Genomic DNA, 18,539 nt, shown 5'->3' on the forward strand with positions numbered 1-18,539 from the left:
GACTACAAAGTGAATTCCAGGTCAGCTTGAGCTAGAGTGAAAACCTACCTCAAAAAACCAAAAATTTTTTAAAAAAGGAGCAATTAATGGAATTTGCACTTGGAATTTTGATCTTTACCATAGCCAGTAACTCTTTCATGATGCTTAAAAGCAGCGGTCAGCTTCAGTCCCAAATACGACAGACAACATGTGGCAGATGACCTACTTTTCTCAAAGATGATATTCCAGCCGGGAGCGGTGGCACACGCCTTTAATCCCAGCACTCGGGAGGCAGAGGTAGGAGGATCACCGTGAGTTTGAGGCCCCCCTGAGACTCCATAGTGAATTCCAGGTCAGCCTGGGCTAAAGTGAGACCCTACCTCGAAAATCCAAAAAAAAAAAAGATATTCTGTAGGTGAGGTAATTTGAATGTATGTTCAACATTACGTTATTTCGTTATTTTCCACTAGACTTTAGAGTATTGAACTGTAGCCCAAGGGCACTTTAGAGAACATCCAAATATTCAGTGATTTTTGAGTCTTCAATGACACACCCTTCTTCCAGTAATAGATCCCTCTTCTTCATGGTGGATGGCTTTACCAAGGTCCAGGGAGCAGTAGAGTTTGTGATGTATTCTTCCTTCTCAAGAAACATAGTTTTACCTTGAACTTTTACATTCTGAGCTGTGAGGCCAGTAGTTTCTCATATTCTCTGTGGTTTAGGGATCATTCGCGGACGGCAGGCTAGTCAGACATCCTTTGCCCACTAACAACTCAAATAGAAAAATCAGTTTCTTCCTCCCTCCCTCCCTCCCTCTATCTCTCTCTCATAAATAAATAATAAAATTTTAAAAAAAGAAAAATAAGTTTCTTGAGTTTTCTGAACCAGATGAGCTTTTATTATAAATGTGACAAATTAAAATAGCACAAAGAAGGAAAACTATATATGCATAGCATTTTCAGGGTTTCTAGAGATGGGCATTCTGAGACAAGTTTTGTTAAGATGGATAAAGTAATTAAGTAAAAAATGAATTTCTGTCTTTTAGAATAAAATAGACAATTACAAAATTCAAGAAATTCTGACAAATTAGAAATGCTGCTATCTTATGACATTTCTGAAAGTACATTGAAACTATTCCCTTACTCAAATCCGTTTTGGCCTGCCTGGTTGATTCCGTACATTTTTTTTTTTAATAAAAATGATGACATTAGCCCTAAGCAAGAGCAGATCCATTATATGAGGCAAAGGTTACAGATTTATAGGGAGAAAGAAAGTTAGTTAATGAGTAAGCATATAAATCCTTAAAATAGGGCTGGAGAGATGGCTTAGCAGCTAAGCAAATCCTAAGGGCTTGATTTTCTAGGTCCTATGTAAGCCAGATGCACAAGGTAGCACATGTATCTGGAGTTCATTTGCCGTAGCTGGAAGACTCGGTGCATCCATTCTCTCTCTACCTATCTCCCTCTCTCTGTCACCCTCAAATAAATAAATAAAAATAAAAAGTAAATCCTTAAAGTAAAGGTATGGACTATTTATATAATTTTTACAAGCATTTACCATGTTATCTGATTTTCCCTACTTTACAGAACTACTTCTAGCATTGATAACATCTCAAGAGAGAATGTATATGTTTTTTTCTTAAGTAGAAAAATTAAAAATAAGTTAAAATGATGGGTCATTCTTTTTAAGGATGTTTAAAGTACCATAAAATTTTGATTATAAAGTTAACTTCAATGGATGGCATATGAACATGCAAAGGGTTTTGCACTCTACAGACATGAAAGTTAAAAACAACAACAAAAAAAAAACACAGTACTTAACAATAAGAAGGCAGATTCCCATATAAGCATTGAAACCCAGAAATATTTCACCAATGAAAAAGAAAAAAAAAAAAAGCTTATACCCTCCTAAGATAATTGATATGGCCAAGTAAGACATTCTCACATAATTAAAAATAATTTCACATTTATTTTATTTATCAGGGCCCCAGTATAAAGCAAATAGAAAGTGAAATACACAATTGTAATCTGAACTTGGCTATGGCAAGGGAGGCAAGGCCAGGATAAGGTGGGAAGCTAATTTTCCAGGTAGACTGGAGCATTCAGTAACAAAAACAGAGAGAACCTGTCTATCTGAAAGAAAGTGGAAGAAGGTAGACAACTTGAGGTTGGCTTCTGACCCTCAGACATATTCTGTGGCATATATGTGCCCATATGCAGAAATAGAACTTGAAAACACACAAACACACACACACACAGACACACACACACACACACACACACACACACACACACACACGTTTAAAAATGGAAGATGGATAAAATGGACTAATTAGCAGTGTTAAAATGTCCCTAAATTCTGATAATTTTACTGAAATACAAAAAAAAATTATAGTCCTTGTGTGTTGATGGTAGTTATTAAATATCATAGTTAAATTTTTGTGTATGGGCATTTTATAAAGAAGTCTTGAAAAACACAAACACAAAAACTGTCTTCATTCAAAACAACAAAAATCATTATATAGATAACATTTAGTGCATTTGAGCATTTATTTTTTTCAAGTATATTATACAGGTATATTTAAGAAAATATTTGAAACATATACCTCAATAATAGATCATTGTAATATTTTACATCATTCCATAGCAATGATTCAAGAAAGTTAAAAAAAAAAAAAACATTAGTTTTTGTGTACATGTTCTTCATTCATTCATGGTGGGTGATGTCTGTAATTCAAACATTTGAAAGGCTGAGGCAGGAGGATTATAGAAGTTTGGAACCAGTTTAGGACACATAGTGAACTTTAAGCCAATGGGCTACACAAAAAGACTGTACCTCAAAAAGTCAAAACAAAAAAATAGACACAGAAATATTTTAATGAAAAAATCAAAGATGCAGACTTTTTTTAATTTATAAACTGATTTTCATATTCATGTACATTTATGAAAGCTAGGTAGGTATAAATATGTTTTTTAAATGTGTGTTGTTGAATGTAGTTCACTATTGTAAGTATAGGCTAGAGTTTTTCCTTTCCAGTATACATTTATAAATAATACAAATAGAACCACAATTTGAGAAAAATAGTGTAATTTGGAAGGATAAAAAATGTACACACCAGCCTGTAATACTGACATTAGAATAGGCATAGGTGATACATCTTAAAAATCCAGTAAAAGTATACTGAGGAATATAATTTTGTATGCTGGCAGCAAATTTTTTAAGTAACAACAGCTTTGAATTCTTAAGAAAGTGGATAGAAAACATATTAATAAATTCATTTTGTCTACCAGTGTTCACATTGGGAAATATGGTGAAATGGCATGCTGATGGCCCTGTGTTCCCTACAGGCTGTTACGGTGAAATGTACACATGAAATGTCTTCGGGCCTCTCTAAGTAAAGCTGATTGTTACTCAAATGAAAGAAAATTCTGATTTCGTTTGCTGCAACATACCCTCGTCACTGTATCACTATCTGCATGGGAAGCATGGAACATCTATAGAGTGAAAGTCTCACTGGATATAAATATATGGAATTGGCAACTTATACATTTTAATTTTATTCTTCTATAATAATTTTAGAATTTATATATGATTTGCATGTCTATTCTATAACCTGCCATCACAACCTTATAGAACTTACGAGAAACGCTAACTGCTACCTACAAACACAACTTAACCAGTCAAATGCTGCATTTGATTTTTAAAATAAAATAAAGCATCAAAATCATCTTTTCTTAATCTCTTCCTTTTGTCACTCAGACTAAAATGTTAACCCATAGTCCATAGAAAAAATATATAAAGACTCACTAATGAGAATTTTCTAATAATCAAACATATAACTGGATAATGCATCCACATAAATTACTGACTTACACTCAATATTATTTTGATTAATATGAATTTAAATCTACATTTTATATGCTATTCCACTTTTAAACACAGTCATTTTCAATAATTAAGCATACTCTATAATTCTGTTTTATAAATAACTCCTAATCAATATATCATAGTTTTCTTGAAAAGGACACATAAGACATGAGATTAGTTATGCTTTCAATAGCCTAGATGAAGTTTACTTCCATGCAAGATACAGAATTGTGGTTGGTTTTCAGACAAACACCATACCTGTTTGACCCTAAAGATTATCCATACAGTCATTAAATCATATGGATTAGTTTGTCTACGAGTTTGTATAAATAATGCTACATTCTTTCGGGGTCCATAGGTATCCATGTTTTTATTTCTTGTGTTCAAGTAGAATGAACGCAAGGGTATTCTAGTTCTTGTGGACAGCATAAACATGAGGAGAAGAACACTGAGAAATGATGATTGATCATAGTCAAAGATGTGTTTGTTTGTTTTTACAAGTGTTTGCTTCAAGGAAGGACATTGTTTGCCTTTGTTGAGGTTGCTTCACACATGTCAGACTGTAAAATACTGAAATAGATGAGTATAGTTTTGCATGGATGCCAATATTACTTTTGAATGAAGTTTGTGATATGTAAATCTTGTTTGTATAAAAAGCTAATTCATTTTTATTTAATCATATTGCTTGGAATGATAATGAAGTTCATTCCTTTTTAATGTGTTATTTGAAACTTATACTGTTTCTATTAAAAAGGCACCCACCTTTTTTGGTATTATACTAGTAGTTTGCTCTTCTTATTGTGATATCACTTGCTAGACATTCAAATCTTTTGTCAGTCTCAAGTGCTGTGAATATCTTTCCCCATTATGTGATTATTGTATATCTGCCCCTTTGACTTAAATAGGTAAAAATTGAAAACTATAGACTTTTATTTGATTTTTCTATTGTTATCATGATTATTATTATTTATTACAAGTATATACCTATAGCTTCTTTTATAAAATTTATTATTAGTTCTGCTAATTAAAAACAATACCAGTCCATCTAGACAATGGGACCTAATATTTAAGATTATTTTCTCAAGATGATGCATCCTCTCAAAAGCTGAACTTAAAATATTAGAAAAAATTCTTGTTTTCTTTACAATGACTCATTACTGAATATATTGATAAGAAAAACCAACCAAACAAAAATCTTAAGTTACTTTAGATCAATTTCTTATTTCTTTCCAAATGTTTTAAAATATTTATTATCTCAATAAATACTGTTGAGATAAAGTAATATATAAACTTAACTAATATGAAACTATTTTGAAAATTGGAAAAACAGAAAAAGGAAAGCGAGAGACGAATTATGTCTTTTTCATTGCAATAAATCAGCTGATGCTGTCTGAAATCAAACATGTGTATGCCATAAATCAATAATTATTCCAAACTATTGTTGTGGCAATTTTTTTCAAATTATTTTGTTGAAATTATTTTTTTTCAAGTATGGACATATTTAGTATATAAACAACACATGCTGGTTCCATTCTTTCCCTCTTCCCTGCCTCTTTTCTGAAGAGGCCTTCTTCATTGGGGATTCAGGTTAACCCCATAGGGATTGTGGGTCATGCATTATGAGGAGGGGAGAGGCAAAATCTCTGTACAAAATGTCCCAACCTGTGGCTCTCACAAGTAGTAGGGTCTTACAATAACCTCTGGTGGGTAACCAAGTGATCTGACAGAAGTCTGTCTTGTTTGTTTTGGGAGATCTAGTAGGTCTCTCTGATCAACAGCTCATTATGGATATAGTCCACATCCTGCCACAGGGAATTACAGGCCAGCACCAAGAAAGGAAAGAAAAAAAGAAAGAAAAAAGGACAGAGAAGAAAGTGAAACAGGAGAAACTTGAGGTTATGTTTCGTTTCACCTGCTCCAGGACCCTTAGATTCAGGTGCTTCCTCTAAGGTCCTCTTGAGGGTTCCACTTTTTAGTCTGACTTACAGGATAAGGATTCTATGGTACCAGTTCAATTTAGGTTCAGTTTTGTGCCCCCCATCTTCTCCCTTTCCCCAGGCCCTACGTTCCCTATTGTCCAGGCCTGGAGGTGCTATTTAGTTATGTCAGCAACTTGGGCTGATCCAGGTTCGGAACCACAGATAAGTGAGACCATGCAGCAGATGCCTTTCTCATATTATGTGAGTTCACTTAGAATGATCTCTTCCAAGTTTGACCAGTTTTCTACAAATTTCAATGTGTCAATTTTTTTTTTCTTACTGCTGAGTAGAATTCCATTGTGTAGATATACCAAATCTTGGTTATCCATTCATCCAATGATGGGCCTCTGGGTTGATTCCAGCTTTTAGCTATTATAAATTGAGAACCTATAAACATGGATGAGAAAATATCTCTGAACTGAGATGTGGAGTTTTATGGTAAATGCCCAGTAAAGGAATAACAGGGTCTGTTGGTAACTCTATATTCAACCTTTTCAGGATTCTCCATTTTGATTACCACAGTGGTTTGTATGAGGTTACATTCCCACCAACAGTGAATGTGTTCTCTTATTTCTCTCCACAGCCTCACCAACATTTGTTTTTGGTAGTTTTTTTTTTTTTTTTTATGTTTGCTGTTCTGACTGGGGTAAGGTACAATCTCATAGTTGTTTTAATTTGCATTCTTTTTATGGTTAGAGATCTTGAACATTTTCTTAAGTGTGTGTTAGTCATTTATACTTCTTCCTCTAAAGCCTCCCTATTTAGTTATCTATCCCCCTTTTGAAGTGGAGTGTTTGATTTTTTTATTGTTTAGTTTTTTGAAGTTCCTTGTAGATTCTAGGTATTAACTTTCTGTCAGCGGTATAGCTGGCAAAGATTTTCTCCCTTTCAGTGGCTGATTTATTGGCTCTAGTTATGGTATGTTTGTCTGTGCCAAAGCTTTTTAGCTTCATGATATCTCACTGGTTGAGTGCTTGTTTATTTTTCTGGGCTACTGGAGTTTTGTTCAGGAAGTCTTTTCACTGTCCTATATCTTTGGAGAGTTTCTCTTAACTTTTCTTCCAATAGTTGAAGAGTTTCAGGTCTTATATTGAGCTATTTAATCCATTTGGATGTGAATTTTGTGTATGGCAAGATGAGTGGGATTAATTACATTTTTCTACATATGGTCATACAATTTGTCCAACATCGTTTGTTGAATTTGCTGTCATTTCTCCAGTCTATTTCATTGGCACTTTTGTCAAATATCAAGTATCTGCAGTTACTTGACCTATGGTCTGGGTCTTCAATTCTGTTCCATTCATCTATGGTTCAGTTCTAATGTCAGTACCGTGCTGTATTTGTCACTATGGCTTTGTAATGTAGCTTTAGATTGGGTATGGTGATACTGCCAGAGGTGTTTTTATGTTTTGTTTTGTTTTATTTATTTTTGTTTTGTTTTGGTGAGGATATGTTTGGCTACCCAAGGCTTTCTGCCATTCCATTTTTCATTTTTCATCTCTGTGAATAATGATGGTCATATTTTCATTGGTATTGCATTAAATCTGATTATTGCTTTTGGTAGAATTGCCATTTTCATAATATTAATTTACCTATCCAGGAGCATGGCAGTACTTTCCATTTTCTCAATTCCTCCTCTGTTTCCTTCTTGGGTGCTTTTATGTTTGAACCATACAGGTATTTCACATCCTTGGTTAGTGCTATCCAAAGGTATTTTATTTGTTGTTGTTGTTGGTATTGAAAATTGGATGGCCTCACTGATTTCTCTCTCTGTATATTTATCCTTTGCATATAAAAAAGCTACTGATTTTTGTGCATTGATTTTGTATCCTGCAAATTTTCTGAAGGAATTTACCACCTTTAAAAATTTTTAGATGGAGACTTTCAAGTCACTTATATATAGGATTATGTCGTCTGCAAATGAGGTAACTTGATTTCTTACTTTCCAATTTGAATTCCTTTTATTTATTTATCCTGTCTTATCGTTTCGGCTAGTACTTCTAGTGCTATGTTGACGAGCAGTGGTGATAGTGAGCATCCCTGTCTTGTTCCTGATTTCAGTGGGAACTCTTTTGAGTTTTTCCCCATTAACTGTTATTTGGGATTTAGGAGCTTTATATGTAGCCTTTATTGTGTTGAGATATAAACCCTCCATTCCTACTCTTTCCAGTGTTTTGGTCATGAACTTGTATTGTAGTTTGTCAAAGGTCTTCTTTGCATTAATTGAGATGATTATGTGGTTAGTATAGATCAGTTTATTATGTGGTGTATTAAATTCATCAATTTCCGTATGTTAAACCATCCCTGCATCCCTGGGATAAAGCCTACTTGGTCAAGGTGAATAATGTTTTTGATGATTTATTGCATTTTATTTGTAAAGATTTTGTTGAGAATCTCTGCATCTAAGTTCATTAGGGATATAGGCCTATAACATTCTTTCCTTGTTTCATCTCTTTCTGGTTTTGGTATTTGGGTGATGCTAACTTCATACAAGGAGTCAAGGAGGATTCCCTTGTCTCTGATTATAGATATTCATTAGTTGTAGTTGATCTACAATTTTGTTGTGCTCTATTGTTTTCCTGTTGATTTTCTGCTTGGATGGTCTGACTATTGATGATAGTGGAGTATTGTAATCTTCAACTATGATGATGTTGGTGTTTATTTCTGTTTTATTGTCAAGGGGATTTTGTTTTAATGCTGTGGTGCACCTGTGTTTGGCATATATATATTTATGAATGCAATGTGCTCATTTTGGATTATTCCCTTGATGGGTAAAAAGTGTCCTTCTTTGTTTTGGTTATTTTTTGTTTGAAGTCTATTTTATCAGATATTAATGTAGCAATACCCACTTTTTTATTTAAAATATCATTTTCCATCCTTTCACCCTGAGGATGTGTCTATCTTTAGTGGTCAGGAAGGTTTATTGTTGACATCAGATAGACGAGTGTAGTTTTTGATCCATCCTGATAACCTGTGTCTTTTGGTGAATGAGATAAGACCAGTATTTATTACTGTGAGGCTTGAATTAATGCCATGAAGTGTTTTATGGGGTTTGGTGCTTTCTTGTGTTTTTTACTATTTTGAGCCTTCTCCATTTTGGTTATTGTGATCTTCTTGTTGGCTTTTGAAATGGATTGTTTGACTGTTCTGTATGGGGTGTTCCCTCAAGTATTCTTGTAGGTTTGGTTTTGTGTTCATATAATCATGGAGTTTACACTATTCATGGAAAATTTTTCTTTCACCATCTATTATGAGGGATATTTTGATATGCAGAGTAGCTTGGGTTGGAAGCCATAGTTTTTCAGACTTTGAAGTGTTCCATCCCAGGCCCTTCTGGCTTTTAGGGTTTCCACTGAGAAATATGATGTAATTCTGATGGCATTTCCCTTGAATGTTTGTGATTTGTTTTATTCTTGCTGCTTTTAACACTCTATCATTGTTTCTGTTATTAATATTTTTAATGATGATGTGTCTTAGAGAGTATTTCTTTGGTCATGCTTGTTTAGTGTTCTGTGGACTTCTTGTGTCTGGATGGGCCTCTCTTTTGAGAGATTCAGAAAATTTTCTTCAATAATTTAGTTGAATAGGTTCTCTTTGTTTCTGGCCTGGATTCCCTCTCCTTCTGATGTACCCATGATCTGGATGGTTTGACATTTTAGGGTATCCTGTCGTTCCCTCATATTCTGTTCACTTAATTTTTTGAACTTAGCAAAGTTTTTGGCCTCCTGATAAATTTCTTCTGTCTTGTCTTCCAGATCAGAGGTCTGTCTTCCAAATGACTAACTCTGTGTTGAGTTGTTCTATGTATTTTTTTTAAATAATTCTACTTGATCTTTGTTTTCTGCTGTGTTATTTTTCATCATGTCCATCTCTTTTTTGAGGTACAGTTTCAATTTGAGTTCTCATTTTCTTGATGCTTTCTGGAGTTCATTGTTGCATTTGATCGGGACTTCATTAAGCTTAATCAACTGGTTGTTGAGATCTTCCATTTCTTGACTTACATTCAATTTATTCATACCTCTTTGGAGGGTTGTAACATCTTTTTCAGTCAAATTAAGCCTACTGTCAAAAGCTGAACACTCTAGGAGATGGTTCTGTTCAATTTCAATGATATAATTTTGGAGTCTTTGATGGTTTGCTTTCAAATCAGTTTTTTTTAAAATTTTTTAGATCAGGTTCTCATTGGTTGTTATATTTTCATTGTGGGAATGAATTTCTGTTGATTTCTCTATTGCTTCATTGGAGACTTCCATTGTAGGACTAGGCATCTTTGGTGGAGATATCTCAGTTTTCTGACTTTTGTTGGCATTTTTGCATTGTTGTCTACTCATTTTAGGAAGGCTCCTTATTTTATTGAGGAGGAAGCAAGTTTTTGTCTTTTGGGCTGTGCACCCTCTGACTCAGCTGAACAAGGATGTTGGTACCCAGGGGCCAGTGAGGATACCAGAGCAAAAAGCCTGATTGCACAGCTCACACAATGACCCCAGCCTCTCCATAAATGGCATAATGGGGCCCACCAGAACCACAGGATTGGGAGGAGCCAGGGAACAGGGATTTGGTCTACCTATTCCATGCATTGCCCTCTCACACACAGACTTGCTCAGGGAAATTGGACCAGAAAACTGGGAGGAGCAGGAAGGAGGGGGTCTGGCCTACTCACTTCCGTAGACACAAGACTGACACAGGGAGCCCCGACCAGGGGCAAGGTAAAGAACATGGAAAAGGGGGTCTGACCCGCTTATACCAGACTGCAGCACCTCATCTCATGTTGTCCTAGTAAGGAACTCAATGGGGGAGGTGGGAGGAGCTCTGAAACAGGCTCTGCCTCCTCCCTCCAGACCTCTGTGCCCCTGTGCGGAACCCTGTCTGTGCACTCAACCCAGATATTTAATTGATTTTTTTTTTCTTTTTAAGTTTTCGAGTCAGGGTTTTAGTCTAGCTTAGTCTGACATGGAATTCACTATGTAGTCTCATGGTGATCTTGAACTAACGGTGATCCACCTACCTCTGCCTTCCAAGTGCTGGAATTAAACGCATTTGCCACCGTGCCCAGCTTTAATGGATATTTAAATGTGTCTTTTATGATTGGTACATTTAATGTCATGGAATCTTTAATTATATTTTAATGTTAAGATTTTTCCTAAATGCATACAATTTTGACAAAATAAAACCCTTTTATACATTTAAGTTTGAAGCCAGCCTCAGGTACATAAAGCATTAATTTCTTCAAACTGTCAGATATGGTGGCACATGCCTTGAATTCCACACTTGGGAAGCTGAGGTGAGTTCTTGGAGTTCAAGGCCAACCTGAGACTGCATAGTGAATTTCAGGTCAGTTTGGACTACAGCAAGACTCTACATTAAAAAAAAAAACAACCCCCCCCAAAAAAAGGATGCTTATTTTCTTCAAAATGTATTTTTGATTATCATATTACAGTGATTTCATTATTATTAATACTATACTGTTATTGCTATGTTAAATATTGAATATTTATTGTTGCTATTATGGGTCTTGAATCTTTAGCATTGAGATAAAATTAGTATAAGAAAATATTTTCCTTTCCTCTTACATCCTAAGTTTAATAAACTTACAAAAAAAATGAGGATGGAGTTTAAGACATATTTTTAAGATATTGAAAATAATGCTTTTTAAATCTACTAGCTATATATAAATCTGGCTTGATATAAATTGCTATTTTTCCCCAAGTGTGACTTAAACATCTCTAGTTACATACAGTCCTTATAAGAAAAAAAAATGAACATTTATATGAAACATTTTACTTGCTATATTCTCTGAATTTGTTTAAATATAGACTTCATGCTTTCTAAAGATCATGTGATGTTTTTACATTAGTGCTGCACTTTTCTTAGTGTGTTGATTAAACCGATTGTGCATCCTGTAGGCACTGACAGCATGTTGTGTGTTCTGACAACTTTCTCCCACTCCAGTTCTGGAGTAATATGTAATTTCCTTGATAACTATATATATATATATATATATATATATATATATATATATATATATATACATGTATACATGTATACATGTATATATATGTATATATATGTATATATACATATACGTATATCTTAGTATTCATGTCAAACAGTGCTGTTCATTTTCCATTTTTTCTGCAAATTAATGTTTTACAATGTCTTCATATAGTTTTCTTCCTGCTATAGCATCTGAAGTTGGTGACAAGAACAGTGCTAAGGATATTTGCTTTAACCAATCTTCTAATATGTATGTGTCACTATTAAATGGATCCCCATGTGTTTTTCAGACAATCCCAGTTTGCTGAGCCATGTCACCGTGGGTATTAGAGTTCTGGATGTCAATGACAATCCCCCGGAACTTGCCAGGGAATATGACATTGTTGTCTGTGAGAACTCTAAGCCTGGCCAGGTAAGCTAATTGTTTCTGTCCTGTCATTTGAACGGAAGAAAAATAAGCAGCTTTATTTCTATTATTCTTAGGTATTATCCCCCCAAATCCTACAGTGTAATTTTTATACTCAGTGAAGATAATTTTATTAGGCTTTATTTTATGTACAAAATAGAATTTTTGAAAATCATGGGAAAAAAAATTTCCCTATATCCCAAATGTAATTCAGAACAAGAATTTATTCATGCATGATACATTCATCACTCCATTAAAATTTAATTGAATGCTTTAGGGAGTGCCTTGTATTGAGTGAGGAGAAAATGTGAGTTTCTTGGTTTAACAAAGCTTAGAGACCATACTTGGGAGGTTGCTCTGAGGAATTTAAGAACACAAAGAGTTGACGATTGTGAGATACAGGTAAAGCAAGGCCCATATGTGTAAACAATGTGAAAATCACATATGCATTAGTGGGGTGGGGAGAATAAAGAATGGATGCATGGACACAGGGCATTAGCAAGGACATAGCATGGCATCAAGTAGAAAGAGTAAGATGAAACTAAATGTAGAGTGGCAGGCTTACAGAACCAATGAGGTCTGAGGCAAAAGGACAATGTGTATTCAGTTTCTCTGCTATAAACAAAATGTACAAAAACAATGGCTTATAACCATAAACAGTTATCTGAGTTTGTGCATGCCAGGCACCCATACATGGCTTACCTGCATCATGATCTGGCCTTATAAACCTTCCATCAAGTGGTATCTGAGGCTGACTTCTCACCCATGGCTTGTAAAATATTTTACAATCTAACAAGGGTTTTGGAACATTAACTACCTCACAGAAATGCATGGGTTAGTTTCAGAATTTTGAGTAGATGCTCAAGGCTCCCCACGTTTGTGAGATACATACCTCAGGTCTTATCATATGTTCTTTCCCCATATAATAAATTACTTCAAGCATTTCTCTAATGAACATGCAAGCAAAATACTCTCATCATGTTGAAGGTAGTAAGCTAAGTAGATCCTCAGTTCCTTTTACAGGTTAGGTTGGAGTTAACTAGGTACAAGTAGTATCTGCTCTTAAGTAGAAAGGATTAGATATTGATGTGTTTCAGGAGATTAACTTAATGTGTATCTGCTTTAGGTAAATCCAGCGATGTAAATTGTATCATATTCCATTTGTATTTGAAAAACATTGGTTCAAACTTTGGTACATTAAAATTACTATCGTTCAAAATTATTTGAAATCATTTTAAAGCTGATGAAATTATGGCATCAAAAACATTGTATTGTACCTATGTATATAAAAAGCACTCAGTGATATAAGTATTGCTTATTTTTTTAATATGGACAAGCAAGTATATAAACATGCTAATTTCTGGGTCAAGTACCAGTCATGAACACAAGGGGGATTAGTTCAGTTCTGCAGATGAGTATTAATTTTTATAAGAGGTGTATGGGAGACAAGTACAGAAACTTGGCTGGCTTCAGTAAGGCATTGTCCTTATTTATGAGTGGCTTAATCTGTAGTTTTAGGTTACCTGAGATTAGTTTGAAATACAAATGACTTAGTCTTTATAAAGGCATAATTAATGGGAAAAAGGAGGAAATCAAATGAAACATGTATTATAAAATGTCACAATTAATAAGGATGCCTGAATTGTTGGCTATGTTAGTAGACAATTAGATTTTTTTTTTAAAGTAAATAAGTGAGGTAGAGAAAAAAACATACTTAATAGCCACACTGAAGAATGGGGAAAGAATAATACAGAGTGGCTTATAAAGGGCACATGTGTTAACATGTGATAATGATTTTCAAAGGCATGTAAGGAAGCACAGGGAAGAAATAATATTGAGATGTCCTTGAATTAAGAGATTTTATTTTATTCTTTTCAAATGTATTAATTTATTTTATTTATTTAAGAGAGACAAAGAGACAGGGGGAGAGAGAGAGAGAGAGAATGCATGCACCAGGGCCTTCACCCAGTGAAAACAAACACAAGGAACATGTGTCACCTTGTCAGTCTGGTTTATGTGGGTCCTGTGGAGTCAAATCTGGGTCCTTTGGCTTTGCAGGCAAGTGCCTTAACCACTAAGAGATCTCTCAAGTCCAGAGGTTTTGTTTATTTTGAAAGTGATGGAAACCACTAAGGCAATACTGCAGTATCATGGGTGATAAAGGAAAAAAAAAAGAGAACACTTACCTAAGCTGTATACAATAGTAAATGCATCTAGATATTCTGAAATAAAATCTCAGATCAATATTTCAAAGGTCTAAAGAAAAATCTGACTTGAGATTTGACATCAAATTCTGATAAAGTATTAAGAGTCTGTACTTCATGATTAAAAAAAAGTTGCTCTGAAAAATCTTACTAACATAAAAACATGAGTTTCAGAATTTAAGAAAATATATTCAATCATGCAACTGAAAATGAATTAGTATGTAGGTAATAAAGGCATGTTTTTAAACTTAACAGCTTAAAAGATTCATTTTATAATTAGAAAGAAGACATACCAATAGTCTACAAGTAAGAAACTATTTTTTAACATGTATATTCTGAATTTTCATACATGGTAATACTGTAATTTGATCATAATCCCCCTCTATTGATATCTTTACTCTCTCCCCACCTTCCATTACACTATGCCTCTTTTCTTTCCAAATATTTTATCTTCTAAATTCATCATTTTGATCCCTCCTTCTATTTCTATCTCTCTTCCCTCTTTGTCTTCCTCCTTCATTCATGTCAAGATGTTGATAGGCTCAATACTGGCCTGATGTTGTAAAGGTAAAGATAGGTGATAGACACTTTGAGGTCAAGAATGCAAGGGTCTTCTGTTGTCAATAAGATAGTGTTCGGAAGTACTCCTTCCTACTCTCTGACACAACAGATTTTAATTTTTCAAATGGCTGAATAATCATGGGGTTAAGAGAAATAGAAGATCATCCCATCAGAAGGGTGCAACTTCACTATGATGGGGAGAAGTAGAGGGGTTAGATGGCTTATACAATGGTGGTGAAGGGATGAAATGGTCCAGCTAACTATGAAAGGAACTTAAGCAGTTTTGAGAGAAACTAGGCATCCAACCACCACATAGTTCCACTACTGCACTCCTGAACACTTTCCCTGGCAAACATTGGGCCTTAGTGTTCACACAATTAACTGCACATAAATATTTATAGAAGTTTCATGCATAATAGACTAAAATGGGAATGAACTCAGAAGTCCTTCAATGGGTGAATGGTTAAACTAAAGTAAGGAGTGAGCAACTGATATCTACCACAGCATGGATGAGGCTCCAGAGCTTATTTATAAATGAAAAAAAAAAATTCAATTTCATTCAATCACTATGTCTCATGCCTGAGTTCCTAGCACTTGGGAGTCTGATGTCAGAAAATCACAGTGAGTTCCAGGCAAGCCCAGCAAAAAAGTGAGTTCCAGGTTAGCTTCAACTAAAGAGCAAGACACTGTGTCTTAAAAAAAAAAAAAAAAGGCAATTCACAATGTATGCATACTGTATGATTGCATTCTTACCATATTAATATAAAAATAGAGACACATTAGTGATTGCCAGAGTTTAAAGGAGCAATGTTGCAATGGTGGTAGAGAAATGAATATGGCACCATGATGCAATACCTCTTAGCATCACAGGAATATGTTGAATCACGACTTTATCCGTAAGAAAAGATGCCAGGGTGCGTTGTGACATTGCAATACAAGAACTGACCTCTAGATCGAACTTAAGAGATTATGCAAATGTTTTCCATATTTTGTTTACAATAGCATATTATTCTCCAATTACTAATGCAAGCCTTCAGTAAAAAGTTTAAAAAGTACAGATATCACTTTCAAAGCAAGTACAATATGTAAATTTCATTGATTAAAATATTTTATTTTTATTTATTTGACAGAGAAAGAGGGAGAGAGGGAGAGAGAAATAGAGAGAAACAGAATGGGCTCACCAGGGCTTCCAGCCATTGCAAATGAATTCCAGACGCTTGTGCCCCCTTGTGCATTTGGCCAATATGGTTCCTGGGGAATTGAACCAGGGTCCTTTAGCTTTGCAGGCAAATGCCTTAACTGCTGAGCCATACTCCAGCCCATGTTTATCTTTCTTAAATAAAAATGAAGTTTTCTGGGCTTGAGAGAAACATAGCTTTTTCTTGAGTGAGTGGAAATGATCTCCATGGATTTGAAATATTAGTGAAAATGACTCAGAAGAACTAGATGATTAATGAAAGGTTTGTTGTAGTAGTTATTGTCTCACTGGTGGACAAAACACTTGACCTGATGCATGCTATGAGAAGAAATGATTTCTTTCTGTCTTACAGTTTTGAGGAAAAGTTTCATCCTGCAGGAAAAAATGTGCTAACTTTGCATCAACATTTCTGGCAAAATGAAGGAAATAGTGTGAGGGAGCAGAGCTCTGAAAACCAAATAGGCTGGACTAGTAGATCTCATGGTCCGCCCCCAGTGACACGCCTCCCCCAGCAATGCTCCCCTTCCCACAACAGAGCAGCCCTGGTAACTTCTCCCTTCCTGACAAAAGACTGCTGTAATAATGTAAAAACATTTATAAACCTGAAGTTGTATGAGTATCTGAACAGAAAAGTCTCAAATCTCTTTAACTGGGAGTTTCTTGTTGCCATTGTAAGATAAGATACCCTAATATATATTTACAAAAAGCTGTATCATTGGGAACTGTCGTATTTCTTTGTTGGTCTCATGAATCAACACATACTAACCTTATTTCACAAACCATGATTTGAATAGCATTGAATGTTGCAAGTCTACAACATTTTTTACGTTACTAATTTCAGAAACTTCTCATAAGATGCAGCACCTGGGCTGGAGAGATGGCTTAGCAGTTAAGTACTTGCCTGTGAAGCCTAAGGACCCCGGTTCGAGGCTCGGTTCCCCAGGTCCCACGTTAGCCAGATGCACAAGGGGGCGCACGCGTCTGGAGTTCGTTTGCAGAGGCTGGAAGCCCTGGCGCGCCCATTCTCTCTCTCTCCCTCTATCTGTCTTTCTCTCTGTGTCTGTCACTCTCAAATAAATAAATAAATAATTTTAAAAAAAGATGTAGCACCTTTAATTTTTAAGTAATTTGATTAAATCTGGTGGTTACTTAGCTTATTCATTACAAAAAAAACTATTTGTATTATGGCCATCATTTTTTGAAATATTCAATTTTTTTTATTTATGAGACAGAAACGTATAGACAGAAAGAGAGGGGCAGGCCAGGGCCTCCAACCACTACATAGGAACTCCAGAGACAGGTGCCCCCTTGTGCATCTGGCTTATGTGGGTTCTGAGGAATTGAACACGGGTCCTTAGGCTTCACAGGCAAATCCCACACCAATAAACCATTTCCCCAGTCCACATTGCCATTATATTTATCCTTAAAATTGTATAATTTTATGTTTTGGCTACGTAGTACTTGGAACTATTTTGTTGCTGTTGCTTTTAGGTGGCTCTTGCCCTAGCCCAGGCTGAAGTAGAATTCATTGTGTAGTCTCTGGCTGGCCTTGAACTCACAGCCATCCTCCAACCTCTGCCTCCCACATGCAGGGATCAAAGGTGTGTGTGCCACTATGCCTGGTGTAATTTGATTTTTAGGTGAGTGTTTTACAATGTTTTCATCTATTTTCAAAATTAATTTAAATATTCAATGAAGAAAATTAATTTTTAAGTATAGCTTGCACATCTGTATTATGGTCTCTCTTGGTACACATAGACTATTATTTTGTATTACAATCTATACTTTGATACAGGTCTGAGATAGTAAATTTACACATTGATTTGTGAATAAAGTTTCAAAACTGTGTTTGTTCTTCCTACTGTAGGGAAGCTCTTCTTTCTCTGATAACTGTGTTTAGAGTTGTCAATACTTCCATATGGTAGCTGTGTAACTAAGTATATCAGGGTGTTGCTAAGGCAAAGAGAATGACAATTTGTTAAAGTGTCAACAACACAGAATTACAGATATAGGGTAAATTAAGCATCCTTGTAGATCATTGCAGTGTAGCTCTTGGAGTTAATATATCTGCTTGTTCTGAAAACAGTGTTAAATAGAATACCATGCATGTGTGAAATTTCAGTTCCCAACTAAGGTGAATTCACAAGAATTTATACTTTACCTAAAACAAGCATCCTTAAAGTGTTTGTTTTATTTTCATATTAAAATCATTTTTATTATGTGCTAAAACTAAACTCAGAAAGATAACATTAAAAATCATTTTAATAGATAGCAGTATCCTTATGTTCCAGCAAATACAATTTTATTAACTATATAACTTTGCAAGAAAAAAAATCTATCCAAGAGAAATA

At 34.9% G+C, this 18,539-nt stretch overlaps 1 protein-coding gene across 6 annotated transcripts in view; it reads left to right on the plus strand.

The window, feature by feature from the left end:
* Cdh18 (cadherin 18) overlaps positions 1 to 18,539 on the plus strand; it is an 833,519-nt gene that overhangs the window by 786,075 nt on the left and 28,905 nt on the right. For all 6 annotated transcript variants that reach the window (XM_045132913.1, XM_045132915.1, XM_012947493.2 and 3 more), the window contains one exon: positions 12,110 to 12,231. In XM_045132913.1, coding sequence (XP_044988848.1) covers positions 12,110 to 12,231 — 122 coding nt within the window. The remainder of the gene's footprint in view (positions 1 to 12,109; positions 12,232 to 18,539) is intronic.

This window comes from Jaculus jaculus, chromosome 13 (assembly GCF_020740685.1).
Source record: "Jaculus jaculus isolate mJacJac1 chromosome 13, mJacJac1.mat.Y.cur, whole genome shotgun sequence".
Lineage (NCBI taxonomy): Eukaryota > Metazoa > Chordata > Mammalia > Rodentia > Dipodidae > Jaculus > Jaculus jaculus.